At 38.1% G+C, this 14,963-nt stretch overlaps 1 protein-coding gene across 10 annotated transcripts in view; it reads left to right on the top strand.

Moving 5' to 3' along the window:
- nsmfb (NMDA receptor synaptonuclear signaling and neuronal migration factor b) overlaps positions 1–14,700 on the top strand; it is a 54,982-nt gene extending 40,282 nt beyond the window's left edge. For 9 of the 10 annotated variants that reach the window (XM_044196594.1, XM_044196589.1, XM_044196593.1 and 6 more), the window contains 2 exons: positions 6,128–6,203; positions 8,343–14,700. In XM_044196594.1, the coding sequence (XP_044052529.1) occupies positions 6,128–6,203; positions 8,343–8,440 (174 nt within the window). In that variant the 3' untranslated portion in view covers positions 8,441–14,700. Of the gene's footprint in view, positions 1–1,300; positions 2,306–6,127; positions 6,204–8,342 lie in introns of those variants that run through there. The other variant, XM_044196596.1, reaches the window with a different exon arrangement.
- Positions 14,701–14,963: the final 263 nt, after the last annotated feature.

The raw sequence follows: 14,963 nt of genomic DNA, 5'->3' as shown, positions 1-14,963 counted from the left end.
GCACTTAATGCATATTACATGCTTGTGTACCTCTTGACCTTAATGCTTAGAAATGAAGTGCTTAATGCAGTATGAAGCTGCGAGGACAGTCAAGACACTTAAAGAGAAAAGCCACGAAACAGATGTTGTCTGAGGAACTGATAAACCTTATAATGGTGCCACATGTGGTAAATTAGTAATATAGAATTAGATTCATATTTATAATATAATCATTTTATAATTACCAAAAATAACCGTCACTGAGAAGACAGGCAGCTTCTGCAATGCAATTTGTATTGCATGCCGCATTTAGCAAAAAGTCTGCTGGGTTTGTGGTGGTTGAGAACTCAAAGCACGGCAACATAAGAAAAAAAGAAACATAAAGAAACATGCTGCAAATATAGAAAACACAAATAGAGAAATGCTGCAAGTTGTACAGAAAAACACACAATCATTTCTAGGGGACACTAATAAGTGATAAACACACTAGTTATTAGCAACAAGCTAATGCTAGGTGTAGAATGTTGGAAAACTCAAATGAACATTGTTAGCTTGTTTGCTAGCTATTTTCGAACACAACATTTGGCATCTTCTCCACAGTGATTCAGTACAAGTCACACAAGGAGGGGGGTGAACAGGGAAGGGCTTATTCGCTGCATTTTCCTCCTGCAGCTGCCTGTGTGTGCTCCTGCAAGCTCAGCTGGAGAGCTACTATTAATAGACTGACTGACTGAGCTACCGTCAGATGATGCTCCACTCCACCCAGCATCGCTCCTTACAGCACTGCTATCAGCCATCTTACACTGCAAAAATCATACATGAGAAAATAATTCGTTTTCTTCAAAAAGGAACAAAATCTGCCACTGTTTTTAGTTGTCTGTAGTGTAAATCAAGCAGGTATTAGCTAGCTAGCTTTCTGGAATAATGTCACATCATCTCAAAAAAATAGTTACCTACATTATTTCAAAAACATTTATAAGATGCAAGAGGTCAGTGGTTAGAGGTCATAGTCACTCACTTACTCAGGGAATTCAGAGTTTACAACAAATTGTTGCGCATTATGTTGTTTTTCCAAGTACTGTAATCAGAAAAACCCACTGCAGGTATGATAACAGCCAATGACTGAAAAGATGTGTCTCTCAATTCTAGTTCAATTCAGCGGGCTTTATTGGCATGGGAAACAGAAGTTAACATTGCCAAAGCAAATGTGAAATAAAAACATACACATATACACAAATATATACATAAACTCTCTCTCTCTCTCCCTCTCCCTCTCTTTCTCTCTTTCTCTCTCTCTCTCTCTCTCTCTCTCTCTCCGCAGACATGGACATAAATGCTGTGTTGGACAGACCATCAGTCTAAAACTGTATTCAGTGTAACAAAAACACGATTCTGCTGCTATATCAGCTGATCCATCATGGTTAAATATCCAGTCCTGATCCTAATGATAGTACCAACATCACGCACTCAATCTAACATCCAATAAAACCCTCTGATAAAACACAGCCGACCACAATCAGAGCAATAAAACACCAGCAGCTGCTTAAGACACGAAATATGTTCTGCTTCACGTATCTGTTTTGATATAATACACGTAGATAATACTAGAAAAAGAAGTATTACTAATCGTTCAATAAGGTGATTTTTTATTAAACCATTAAAAACCTCACTGAATTAAACAAAGCACCACACAATTATCTGTTTCAGAATAACAGACCCAAATAATATCAAGATTCATAATCGTTTTGGTAAAATTACCAGTCATAATGAACTTTATTTTTCTTGTCGTCACCTTATCATTTGGCCAAGCTCCTGAGGCTACATGGCGCTGCTAGCTTCGGACTTCGGACAGCACTGTTGGCGCTGTGTTACCGGTGTGCTACTGGGAAGATGACCCATGGGCACAGGAAGAGAAGTTATGGATGAATTTTATTGTCAGAAAAAAAGTATATCCTCTTCATTGAAGTTAACATTTTCAAATTCCATTTTAGTCAACTCTGTTTTTCATCAAAGATATATAGACATTTAGTCTCAGTTCTTTCATAAAGTCTTTCGCGTTATCAGCGTCTTGTCTTTGTCATGGAAAAAAAACAAATATATTTTGTCATCGTTTTTGTTAACAAATATAACACTATTGTTGACTGACGTTAATACAGACAACCACCTATTTTTAATGGTATAGACCCCATACATGCACAGTTTAAGTAAAAAAACTATTTCAAAGCTAATGTTAGGTACATGATGCCATTCCTGTTGACACCCCTCAGCCTCCTTTTCTCTGACACGTAAATCTGGTTACTCTGTAGGTACTCACTTAGTTTAAAATAGCACAGGGGTTAGATCAGATTCACTGTTTTACTTGCTAACAGCTTCCTTGCATTTGCGGCGCTGACCCCAACCTTGAAAAATCATGCTCTAATGATGGCCTGCTACTGTAAGCTGTAATATTAGCAACAGAGAGGAAAGAATTCATTTAGAATATGGCAGATTCCCCTTTTTGTTAGAAAGGGACCCTGTCTCTCACAAATGATTTTTTTTCTTGACACTTGTTTATTTATGGCTAGAACATATTTCATCCTCCATATGTCGAGGGATAAAAAAATTAAAACAGACAGGCAACCGCTGGTTGCCTAGCAACCTCACAATGATGTCAACACTCTTGGAAGTGATATAGTCTGGGACACAACCCCCTGTGAAACCACAACATGTTATTTTTACACCTGTTTTAAACAAACGAGACAAACAAGACATAATGTGTTAATCAGTGAGCTATAAAGGTGCTGGTAGGCAGATTTTGTTACCTTTGGACAGAGCCAGGCCAGCTGTTTCCCCAGTTTCCAGTCTTTGTGCTAAGCTAAGCTAACCAGCAGCTGGCTCTTGCCAAGAAAGCAAATAAGCATTTCATTTCCCAAAATTACTAAAAATTGCCTCTGTATTTAACATTGATTTAGTGAAACCATGAATAGTGTCAAAAAGATGCACAAATGTTCCTTCTTTGCTTTTACATCTCAGGCAATATGGGGAAATATCTTTTGAGATCCAATGCATCCTAACTGGGGTGAGATAAAAATGATGAACAATTTAATTTTGTTACTTGTAAATTAAAAATGTATTCTGTTGCATATACGTACATGACCATGTACAATCATCTTAAGCCATGCCTAGGTCCTTTCACCAAATTTTAAACAGAGCTTTAAACAACCAATAAAGATATATAACATCTAGATTAATAAAACATTGTATTAGAATCAACTACTTTAATCAAACAATTACACTTTAATACACTCATTGGGGCCCCACCCAGTTAACTGGGAAAACAAAAAAGAATTAATTAATATTCGACCATTAAATTGATCACTCTCTTAAGAAGGAGTGAATTCTTTTCGAAAGATTAACCCTATCTTCTGCTTCAAAGAAACCACAGACAACTTCTTAGTGATTAAATGAGGACATTTATTTATAGCTAAATGCCTAAGTGTATTGCCCAAGGACTTTGACATGTGGGCTGGGGGGAGCCGGATTTAACCATTCTACCACTAAGCCACAGCCACCCCAGATATATATACATATAAATTGATAAATAAAATAAATAAACAAAACAGTGATGAAATAAACCTGATCTTATTGGCAATAGTGAGGTGAGGTATGTGATTTGATTATAAAAACAACTGCAAGACAATAACGTAACACTAGGGCAATTAGCTTATCTAAATAGGAATTAATATATTTTATTCAACATCAATTCTTTATCACAGCAAAACTGTGGTTTAGCCTACTGTTTTGAAACGCTGGCAAAGATGCATCCAGAGAAACTGAGCAGAGTTTATTCAAACCATCCCCCCATGGAATTCCACCAGGTTGTAAACAAGGTTGCTGTGTGTTGGTGAATGTGGGGAGACATTAACCCCCCTTCCGTTCTCATTACACCATACAAATCTCTAATTTTACCTTTGATTTAGATGGCATTACTCACTTTATCCTCTAATTCTGTTGAACTGTTTATTTCTTTAATGCTTTACAAAGTAGGTCAACGATGCCATCATATTGTAAAACACATTTATAAAGTGGCAGACCTAAATTATAGAGATACCTAATCATCAGCTGACCATCATCTTTTTAAAATAGATATGTACATAAGAAAATGAGTTGTAAGTCACTTTTTATAAGCAAAAAATAAATGAATAAATAAATGTAGTAGTTGTAATTGTAAAGTAAATCTTTAGTAAGCTCTTCTGAACTGGCCATAAAATGAATACATTTTAAAGGGTTTTTTTTACTGAGAAATATTATATTTTCCTTAAAGGAAGCAAATCAAAAAAGCATCAAAAAACAGTCCTCTGAAGTGACCAATGCACCGCTAGCTTTCTGGACATGAGAATGTCACTTGGCTGCTAGTCTCCATGTGTGATGGCACACCAGCTGGCACTGGACCAGACCCCAGGGAGTGAGAGGAGGGACAGGGAGGACGATCTGGAACAAGAGGGGGGAGGACGAGGCGGCAAAAGTGTGGAGAGGTGTCATCAGGTCTGACAGGCTTCCAGAGGCACAAAAAAAACAGATTTTGGTATCGGATGCATTCTGGTTTCCATTTGTAGTCCGTTTGTAGTCCAAGTCGTATTGACCAATCATGTTTGAGCTGGCTTTGGTTGCATGCAGGTAAACAGTCCATATGGAGAGCCAACGAGGCATTGGCCGAAATGCAATCTCAGAACCCATTGTCTATCGTCTGATGATGATTTAGCATTTTAGCAATTTCAGAAACCCTAGAGATTAGCTTTTTATTATTTTTCTTAAAATGTATCTGCATTCAAATTGTCGTCAGACAATACCCGATGGGTTCAGAGATCGTCAGACTGTAAACAATGACCGGCGCACAGAAGAGGAAGTCTTGGCCGGGATATCCGCTGGTTACACCAGAATTCCCGAAACACTGGCCGTTTCCCCCAGCAGCTAAATTGTCGTTAGATGATAGCCGATGGGTTCCGAGATCGGCTGCAGCAGCACAATGTTCAATAGTCACAGAAAGAGAATGCACGTCTTGTTCTGTCTTCTTAAGAGCACTGTAATTAATTTATCACTCAGTTATCTTCTGTTAGTTTAACAGTTTAACAAATCACTAAACACTGAATGAGCCCATTTTAAGTTGTCGAGGAGATTTTTCTCATGTCATGTCAGTCTGAAAAGATAATTTTTCCCCTTGGGCAAAAGAGGTAAAAAAAAAACCCAACCACAATAACAATCAGGCCACCATCCCGGTTTTTATGATTATGAAAATACAGCAAAACACTTCACATGCAGCATTTGAGCAAATCAGAACAGCCACTTAACATCTTGTCATTCTAAGCTTGTGTATTGTCAGAATGATAAAACAGCAATGTTCTTTAAATTAGGCTTCAACAACAAAATAAGTTTTAAAATCCATCACTTATACAGTCTGTGAGCGAACAGAGAACACTTTTCTTCCTTTATATTATCACTTTTGAATTCACCACTCTCACAGTGACATTGCTCCCTGCCACAATGCTCACAAAATGTCGTCGTTTCATGTCTAAATTAACCATGATAGAACACATGTAACGCCCACTTATGTCTGAATAACAAAAAACCATCACTTTACCAGAAAGATTAAGCCAGTAGTGTAGTATTCCATATCTGAAAAGGGCTTAAAAATAAAAATCTCTCTTTCCAGAGAAGCTTACCTGATGGTACCAACACCTTTTAATGAAAGCTTTTTAATCTGCAAAATATATTTTCTTATAAACGACATCAGTTTCATCCTGGTAACATAAATTACCTAATTAATTTAGAACACAAAGGTCTGTGTCAGCTTTTAAAGGTAAGTATAGTGAGTTAAGGTGTGTTTGTCCTCCACTGCCTCCATGTATGTGAGGCTCACATTAGTATAAGTGCCTTTCACTTATACTCCGCTATTGCAGTGTAAATGGCACCTTTTCACATACACCAAGCTGCAGTGCTGCATGAACAGAATCAATGTGCTGCAGGTTCTCCACCTGCTCTCTGCAAACAGTCACGTCTCTGCATCGTCACTGATTTGTTTGTTTTCATTTCAAAATGCCTGATGGCATTTGGAATGAAGCATTCTATCTCTCTAACTCTTCCTCTCTGTCTGTCCCCTTTTCCCCTGCAGCTGATTCAGACTCTGAAGAGGCTGATGAGACCCTCCTCGGTCGAATTCAAGTCCCCACTAGAGCTGTCTGCACAGGGTGAGAGCACTACATACACGTTGCAAATAGTTACAAACTCACACAAGCTATATTATTGGTTTTCTGCTGCCGCCACAAAAGAGTTACATGCACCACAACATGCACACACACAAAACATACAGTATTTGTATTGATATTGCGGTATCTACCTCATCGGTACTCTCACTGAATGTTAATCAATGGCAGCAATGAAGAAAGCACATTAGGGACTGTGAGCAAACAAACAGGTGTTAACTCTACCGAGCTCTCAACGCATCCCTCATCAGTCATTTTCCTGACATCTATTGATGCCACGCTAATTGTTTTGCGTTTAAGTTTTTTCAATGCGTTTTGCATATGAGGTCATCTTTTGCAGTGCAGATTGCTTTTTGCAAATTGAATAGTTGAGTAAAGTGCACTTATATTGCCTTGAGGACAGTGAAGCTGTCTAGGTGTGACGCTAGCTGTCTTGTTTTCTAGGTCATAGATCAGAAGGTATTAGATTTATTAACATGAAGATTCTTATGCTAAAAAGGTTGCCCATAAAAATTACTCCATGTTACATGTGTGTGTGTGATTTTTATCTTCAGCAATCTTCAGTTCAATTCAGTTCAGTCTTTTTTTGTCCCTGAAGGTAAAGTAGTTCTGCAGCCTGCAGTCCTAAACTTTACCTCTACTGTATGTGCAGCAAGCTGTTTAAGAGGCTGAGGGCGGCTTTAAAGCGTAGAGTTTCAAGTTTGTTTAATGTCTAAGTACACCCAGCATCACTGATGGGTGTGATTGGGTGTGGTTAGAAGTGTGCTTTGTTGCACAGGGGGACTTGTAACGAAGTGTGTTGCCTTCTTGATATTTAGGCAGATAGGACTTTCTTCAGGACCTTATTCCTGTGTTTACTTTCTCACTCCCGCCCCAGACACATCTAACCAATGAGCTGAGTGAATGTTCTTCATACCGGAGCAAAGGAATTATAGGTTTAAAAACACCATGCTCTGTGAGGTTGTACTGGGATAAATGCTAACATTAGCATACTAGCATACTCACGATGTCAATGCTAACATGCAAATGTTAAGCAGGTATAATGTTTACCATATTAGCCATCTAAGTAACATTTGCTTATTAGCACTAAACACAAAGTACTGTTAAGGCTGATGTGAATGTCATTAGTTTTGCAGGTATTTGATTTTAAAGCAAATAATTGGACAAATTATAATTGTCCAATTTTGACCTGATGGTGGCTCTAGAGGAAAAATCAGGGGATCAAAGTTTTTACAATTCACCCTCTGGGGAACATGAATGTCTGAACTAAATTTTGTGGCAATCCATCCAATATTCCACTGGTTAAGAGAAAACTTTGATCTGCTGGTAGGGCTAGAGGAAAAGTCAGGGGATCACCAAAGTTAGTAGAATTCATCCTCTGGGAACCATGAATGTCTGATATTTTCATGACAATCAAGCAAATAGTTCATATATATCAGTCTGGACCAAAGTGGTGGGCCGGCTGTTGGTCAGACAGTGTCATTGCCATCCCTAGAGCTCTAAAAAAAAATGGATAGATGCACAAACACTGAAAGGATTCACTTTCCCAAGAAAATTGCTGTTTCTAAAAAAGTCAACATTAGGTTTGAAATATAGTTTGCTCTTAGTAATGCTATAGCACCAGTACCTTTTGCAACCTTTTCCAACATTCATGACAAATGGATGACCTCCTAAAATCAGTAAAAATGTCATTTATTTTGAAAATACCAGAGCAATGACTGATGACGCCATGACAAAAAATTATTGACTACAGCTCCATGACCCAGATCCTGCTCCTGCCACAATCACACTATTGTCAGCAAATTTGATGTCAATTTCCATCAGTACTCTTATTAAGTACGTTTATACTGACCTGATATGATGCACATAATATTATAACCTAAACAGAAATGCCAGAAATTTGAAAAAACATGAAATATTACAACAAAATACCAAGTCAAATCTAACTGTAACAACACCAAAAAGCAGACATGATGTCCCGTTATAGTTACCTAACTGAGGCATGTTTCATGTCTGTAAGATGAACTGCATTGCATCGCTGGGGGTGATGCTAGATGAGGGCAGGTTTTCCAAGTGTACAATTTTGTAATCTCTTGTTTTCTTTGTGTTGTCTTCTTTCTGCAGGCAAAGAGATGATCGAAATGTACTTTGACTTCCGTCTGTTCCGCCTGTGGAAAAGCCGTCAGCACTCAAAGCTTCTGGACTACGACGACCTCTTGTGACTTCACCCACCTTGGCTTGTCGGCTAGTTATCTCACATCTGAGCCTACTGTACGGTGACAGGGCGTTTGGTTGAAGGGCCACCGAGAGGCTCCTAGACCGGCTCTGTGGCAGAGCTGGAGCAGCAGCGCAGTTGGGTCTTTTTTTCCCCTTCTGAAGCGACAGGGTGGCCCTGTAGATTCAGCCAGCGGTGTACTTTTTCTCCCTTATCCATTTTCACTTTCTGCCTATCTCTCTGAGAATAGAGAAAGAGAGGGACAAGAAAAAGGAGGAGAAGCGAGGGACTCATCACCCTAGCCTAAATGTGTCAGAAGACGCTAACTAGAGTTAGATTCCTGAGTTCAGAGAGGATGTTACATAAAAGAGTGACAGCAGAGAACAGAAAGAACTCCTCCTTTCTGAGTTTAGAGGGTGACAGATTGTATTTTTTTGCCTTTAGCCAACCTATCTGCTCTTTAAAGATGGAGGCTTATAAGGATGGAAGTATTTTCTCTGTGTGGTGTGGAAGTTATTCACAAGAGGATTAGAGCTTATATGTAAATAAACAAGTGCTTACAGGAGCAATAGTGAATAGAATTCCAGCATCTCTCTCCATGCTATCATGTGAAAATCTAGACATTTAATTAGTCTTATTAAAAAAATAGAGTTGTCTATTTAACGCAGCTTTTTTTAAACTTCAAATAAATGTATTAGTATTTCATACCGACTGTTGTATTAACTCAGGTTAAATCCCTTGTTTGATACTAAGAATTGTAGTCACTGTTGGCAAAATACTGTAGATCAGAATCCAAGGCCTTCATACTCCACACAGAGTCATCTTCAGTGGAACGTTATGACCGTCAGGGAACGTGTGTGTGAACGGCGGAGGTTTTCTACATTTTCATAGTCTTTCAAGTCAACTGTAGCCAAACAGACAGCTGTATCCATGCATGTTTCATAACATCACAGCATTACACTTGACCCTGCTGAGCCAACACTAGCTATTCTTTCTTGGGCTGTTGGTTCGCGTGAGCTGATCCTTTTTAGTGTTTGTATTGCATGTGTGTGTCCATAGCTTACTTGCATTTTGTCACTCGATTAAGAGGTTGCAGGTGGAGACTATGACACCAGACTCTTTGCACCTCAGCAGTGTCTTTAAAAGAAGTAGACAAAAATACATACTGATAACATACATACTATATATTCAATTTATTTCAACACTTCATTTACTCAAATTTTTTGAAGTAAATTAGAATTTCTTATTTAAGACTTGAATCACTCAAAGTAGCAATGGAGTGGTAGAGGTGATTTTGAGCTATTTTTGTTTCTCCTCACCACCAAATGGTCATTTCAGTGTTTTTACTCTTAAAACCAGTGCTCTAGCAAAGTCATTTCAGTTAATATCACAATATGAAGGTTTGTGTACAGGCCTTGTCATACCCGTTTTTGGCATCCATTTTAAAACATGAGGACATTTTCGCTAGAGTTGAAATGACATGTATTTTGTGTTAACATTAAAAAACTTAAAGACACACTCCAGCGATTTAGTATTGCACTTCCAGAAAGATTAGAAAAAGAATCGTCAAAATATGTGCAGCAGAGGCCAATATATCCTGACTTTTAATCCCTACTATGGGTCAAACTCCAAAAACACTGGATCCTACATTTCCCATAATGCAACTGGAAAGCGTCTTTTTATTCCCCTCCCTGCCTGGTAAATGTCTTTCAAACTCTGAACCCCAACTTTTGTGACACACTTTTTATTAAAAAAAGTCTGAAGCCCAAGCTGAGATGACATCAGGGGGTAACTTCAAAGTGAACTGATCTTCATGTGTACAAAAATAATTGGTAGAGCTCCCCTTTAAAACTTCACCAGGCAGGTGTCATTAAAAGTTTTATACACTGTCCTCCATTATTTCAGACTTGGACTATTGTAACCCATTTTACAACAAAGGCCAGTTTTAGCCTGATGCTGCATTATTGGCCTAATCTGTATTTATTAAAAAATTGTTCTACTTTTTTAAAACAAGGGCTTACCCCATTGTACTGTATAGCTAAAACATACTCATACTAATGGTAAATAACTAACTGCTGCATTACTTACCTAATTATTTTAAAGTAACAGTAAAGGTTTTGTGGGAGAGTGCTGTTTTAAAGCTTATATAAAATTTGGAACAGTATAATTGCTGGTATTGGTACTAAATAAGTGTAGTGTCAGATAGGATGAGTGACATTTACATTGCTCCATCTCAAGCTTGTGCTGAGGTGGCCATGTCTTCTATTATACTATGTATCCCCCTGCAAATATGCAGCTTCATCATTTGATGAAACTCATTGTATGTGTGTGTTCTCGAACTTCTATGTTTCTGCAGACCGAATGTCCTCACAAAGATAGGACAGAATGAGGAGAATCCACCAAAAGGGAAGACTTTTTGCTTGGATTTAGATTAAAGTTAAGGAATGATTCGGGGGAGGGATTTCAAGTATAGAAACACAATATGTGTCATTCATCCACATACTGTATGCTTCCTAACTTCATATCCGAGCTTTCTTGCACATTATGTGTGTGGCATAAACATGGCTGACTGAGCCCTTTCACTGTTGCTTCCTGACCCATGCAAGTCAACTGAGCTGTAAGAAGTGTTCATTGCATTGGAGTGTTTGAGTAGCTCTTGGCTAGCAGGATCAAGAAGGGGGATTCAGATGCTAACACTATTCATCTTAATGCATCCATGGACATAGGGGCTCTATAAGGAGATATTTGGACCAAAATGGGACATTTAAGCATTTGAAATATCTCCTAATTGCCAGCGAAGATGTAAAACATGCTATTAAAAATTAGGGAAGTTAGTAACTGTCTTAAGAGCACTGTTTTATGGTATAACTGCTTTCTACAGATGGCAATATTCACTGCTTTGGAAGTGTGTCAAATGAGAGGTTAAACTGTTTTATCCAAAATGGCTGAATAGTTATTTGAAATGAAGCCCTTTAAGTGGATGAAGGACAAATTAGCTATTTTTGATTTTTCTATTATAAGAGTGGGCTGATGTCTTTTTGTGTGTTTAAATGATTGATGTATTACTGTAAATTATGATTAATGTCTGTACTAGTGTTACACAAAATGCTTAAACATTCATAGTGCTGTCAGCTTATCGTTATGCCACAAAGTAGCACATATCACTAGATCACAATTAATTGTGATACAGTAATTTAATATAATTACTGCAAACAACTAAGACCATAGTGGTATACAATATGTCAGACGAGACAAAATTTCTGTTGATACTGCTGCCATGGGTTCATTTTGTTAACAATATACTAACAGATAGCAGCACAGGTTTGAGCACTTTAAAAATAGCCCCCTCCTCCTGGTTTGTGTAATAAAGCAAACCAACACATATATACATTTATAAGTATATTTTTTTCATATTTTAACTTTCTAATTAGTTGCTATTTGCTATTAATACAAACTCAAAACTTCTTCCATGTTCACCTATTGTCTTGATAAATTCAGTATATTTCCACGGCAGTTTTTTTGATCGTGGTTGAGCTACCGTCAATGAAACTCAACACTTCCTGCACCGATGTTTCACATTAAAAGCCTTTCAGCATCTCAAAGGGCATAATCCCCCCTATTCTTCTTCTATTCTATGGTAGGCTTTTAATTTGTAACAAATGCTGGAAGTGCTGTGGTAACTTAACAGTGGTCGAAAAAATGGCAAAGTAGGGACAATGGCATGTTGTTTTTGTACTGATGGAATTAGTGCTGTGGAAATGTACATTATGGTAATTCCATCCCTCCTCATTTTTTCACATAGCCTTTATTTATTTCCCCTGCCGGCCATGCAGTCGGCTATTAATTGAGACTCAGCTATGATTTGAATACTGGTGGTTTGAAAAATCACTCTGTTTTATATTAATTTCATACAATTTCGTATGGCCAGCAGGTGCTGCCACCTCTGCTGATCAAGCTTGCTTGTTCACAGTGGTAACCTCAAAATGAATGTAGTGTCCATTCATGTTAAAATCATAGAACACTTTGAGGTTCCTTTTTCTTTTTGCTCATGCATTGCAGCCCAGAGGCTTACATTTCTCAAACATTATGTCCTGACTGCTTTGGATTTATCATGTGAGAGTGAACCTCGTGGCCTTTGCTGTTTTGTGTGCTCAGTTATCTCTTTGCTTAAAGGTAGGATCTGACCTTTGTAATTGTTGTACATTCATGATTTTGCTTCATGATGATATGTATTTGTTTAAACATCACCTACTCTTCAAACCTTTCTTCTGTAGCAATATACTGTGTATGAATATTTCTGTATGGTTATTTACATTTGTATTATGTACAAGATAGGGAACATTGTTCAAGGTATTGTATTAGTCTGTAATATCTATGGATTTTAATGACTATTGATTTACAGTACTGTGGATGATGGACAGAAACAAAGTGACAAATGTGTAGAAGACTATGAGAGCTGAGTGCACTCTGCTCACTGCTTGCCTCTTTCATATTCTATTTGAGTGCATTCTAGCACTAAGCCTGCTCATAGAAGACTCCTCTGCTTTCTCTTCTGCTGTGAGTTTAAATAAAGGCCAAACCCCAGAGCCTAATTACATGCCTGCTCAATTGTTGTAGCTGCATCTCAAGTCAATATATTTAATCCTGCTGTTGTGTTGGGTTTAATTGCAAGTTGAGTTACACTCAAAATTGATACGAGCTTGATGGATTTCTAACAAATTTTCTGATCACAAAGAAAGCGGAGACCTTGCTTACAGTAGATCCAATATCTACTGTAGAGCTCAGCAAATTCTCCCTGAGACTGTGATCAGATAAGATATTACCTCTCGCTGAAATACAAAGCGTCACTAGTAACATGAAGCAAGAGCTCAAGCAGTGTAAAATGTTTGACAGCCACTCACAAGCTGTACATTTGCACTGGCTAGCTAACCTGAAGTAGTAAAGCAGATACCATGCTGCAAAAGAAAACAAAATTAGCATCAGGATGGTGCTTTATGATGTCCTGCGAGGGAGAACATAACTTAGACTTTTATCACCTGGGTCAGTACCTTTTATGGGTCTATTTCCACAGTGATGTAAAGTGCAAAATGTTCTTTATGATCACTAACTCACACCTCTTATAGAGTTTCATACAGATCTAGGTGCATTTACATCTGCCTCTCGCACATCTGCCTACTTCACAATACACAGTCATCTGATCCAAAAAAATATTGTTTATTGCAGCTTCACTCATATAGTATGAGCATTGGAGAAAGCAGGAGACCTCACCTAACATAATATTTTTCATAACATTAAAGGAACTGAGCAGGGATAACCTCAGAGTCATACAAGGACAGTCTTGGCAATCTTTTTTGGGTGCTGGCAACTTTGAGACAGCAGACAAACAGAGCCATGAAGAGATAACTCAGATGTCAAGAGACTCTTTAATGGAGGACTTGTATTCATATTAGCGCAAAACCATTACACTGGAGTTGACCGAGCGAGTGACGCACACAGTTCGACTTGTCGTGCTGGCTCACTGAAGCAGCCATTTCCATTTCCTGAGAACATAATTACACAAATCAAGAGATTGATCCTTGAACCCCCCCCCCCCTCTCCTGTTATTTTCCAAATTAAACTGTGTGGCACCATTGAGAAGAGACGAAATTTCCCCTCAGTTCAAATTATTAATAAGCATTGTTGTTCCCTCCCTGCTGCTGCCCTCTTGCTGGTTTCCGTGAAGATTGCCAGGGCTCGGTTGGGAGTGTGATTGAGGATGATGGATTGATGCTGCTTTGATTGCGCTGACACCTCCAGTGTGATTGTATTTTGGGAAGAGTGGAAAATAATGTGTTTACGTAACGTCTGTTTCACTTTGCATCAACTTCTAAGTCATGTAACTCAGCATTACATTTTGGGATAGCTTTCTTAGACTAACATGCAGTAGAGACTGTAGGAGCGACAGATGTTACAATAAGGCTCAAAAACAAGTTTATCATCCATATGTCTTGATAAAGAAGATCTTGTTTATTATGAAAGGTATAATAGCAATTAACATTACTGTATCTGCTGATTTTGATACTAGTAAAAGTTAACAATATATCTGGGTAGCTTTCCTGAGCATTTGGGTTCTTCCTTAGAATAGACATTACAGATGAAACTTTAATCTGAGATGGTAACTTATTGTATCTGAACTACTAGCAAAGAAATGTTGTTGCATTGCACAATGTTGGTAATAACCTGTGAGTTTTTAAAGTCTTTTGTCCCAGTAAACCTTAGTTCTACACAGCTTGTTTCATTGTCTTGTTATTGATTGAGTGACGGCATTAATACATTAGAAAGAGTTAGGGGTCTACTCTCAGTGTATCTCAGTGGGTAGCAGGCAAAACCCCTAATGCCACTAAAAATGCATGGGCTCATGATGCTGCAGTGCACTTTGGATGAAAGTCTACAATAAATTATCCAACTTATTAATGTTCACTTTGTGTGCAAGTTGCATGAAATTTCCCCCTGACCGTTCATGCAGTGGATTACATTACACTTTTTCCTGT

Source organism: Siniperca chuatsi, linkage group LG5 (genome assembly GCF_020085105.1).
Source record: "Siniperca chuatsi isolate FFG_IHB_CAS linkage group LG5, ASM2008510v1, whole genome shotgun sequence".
Taxonomy (NCBI): Eukaryota; Metazoa; Chordata; class Actinopteri; order Centrarchiformes; family Sinipercidae; genus Siniperca; species Siniperca chuatsi.
This window is presented reverse-complemented; position numbering and strand designations above follow the sequence as displayed.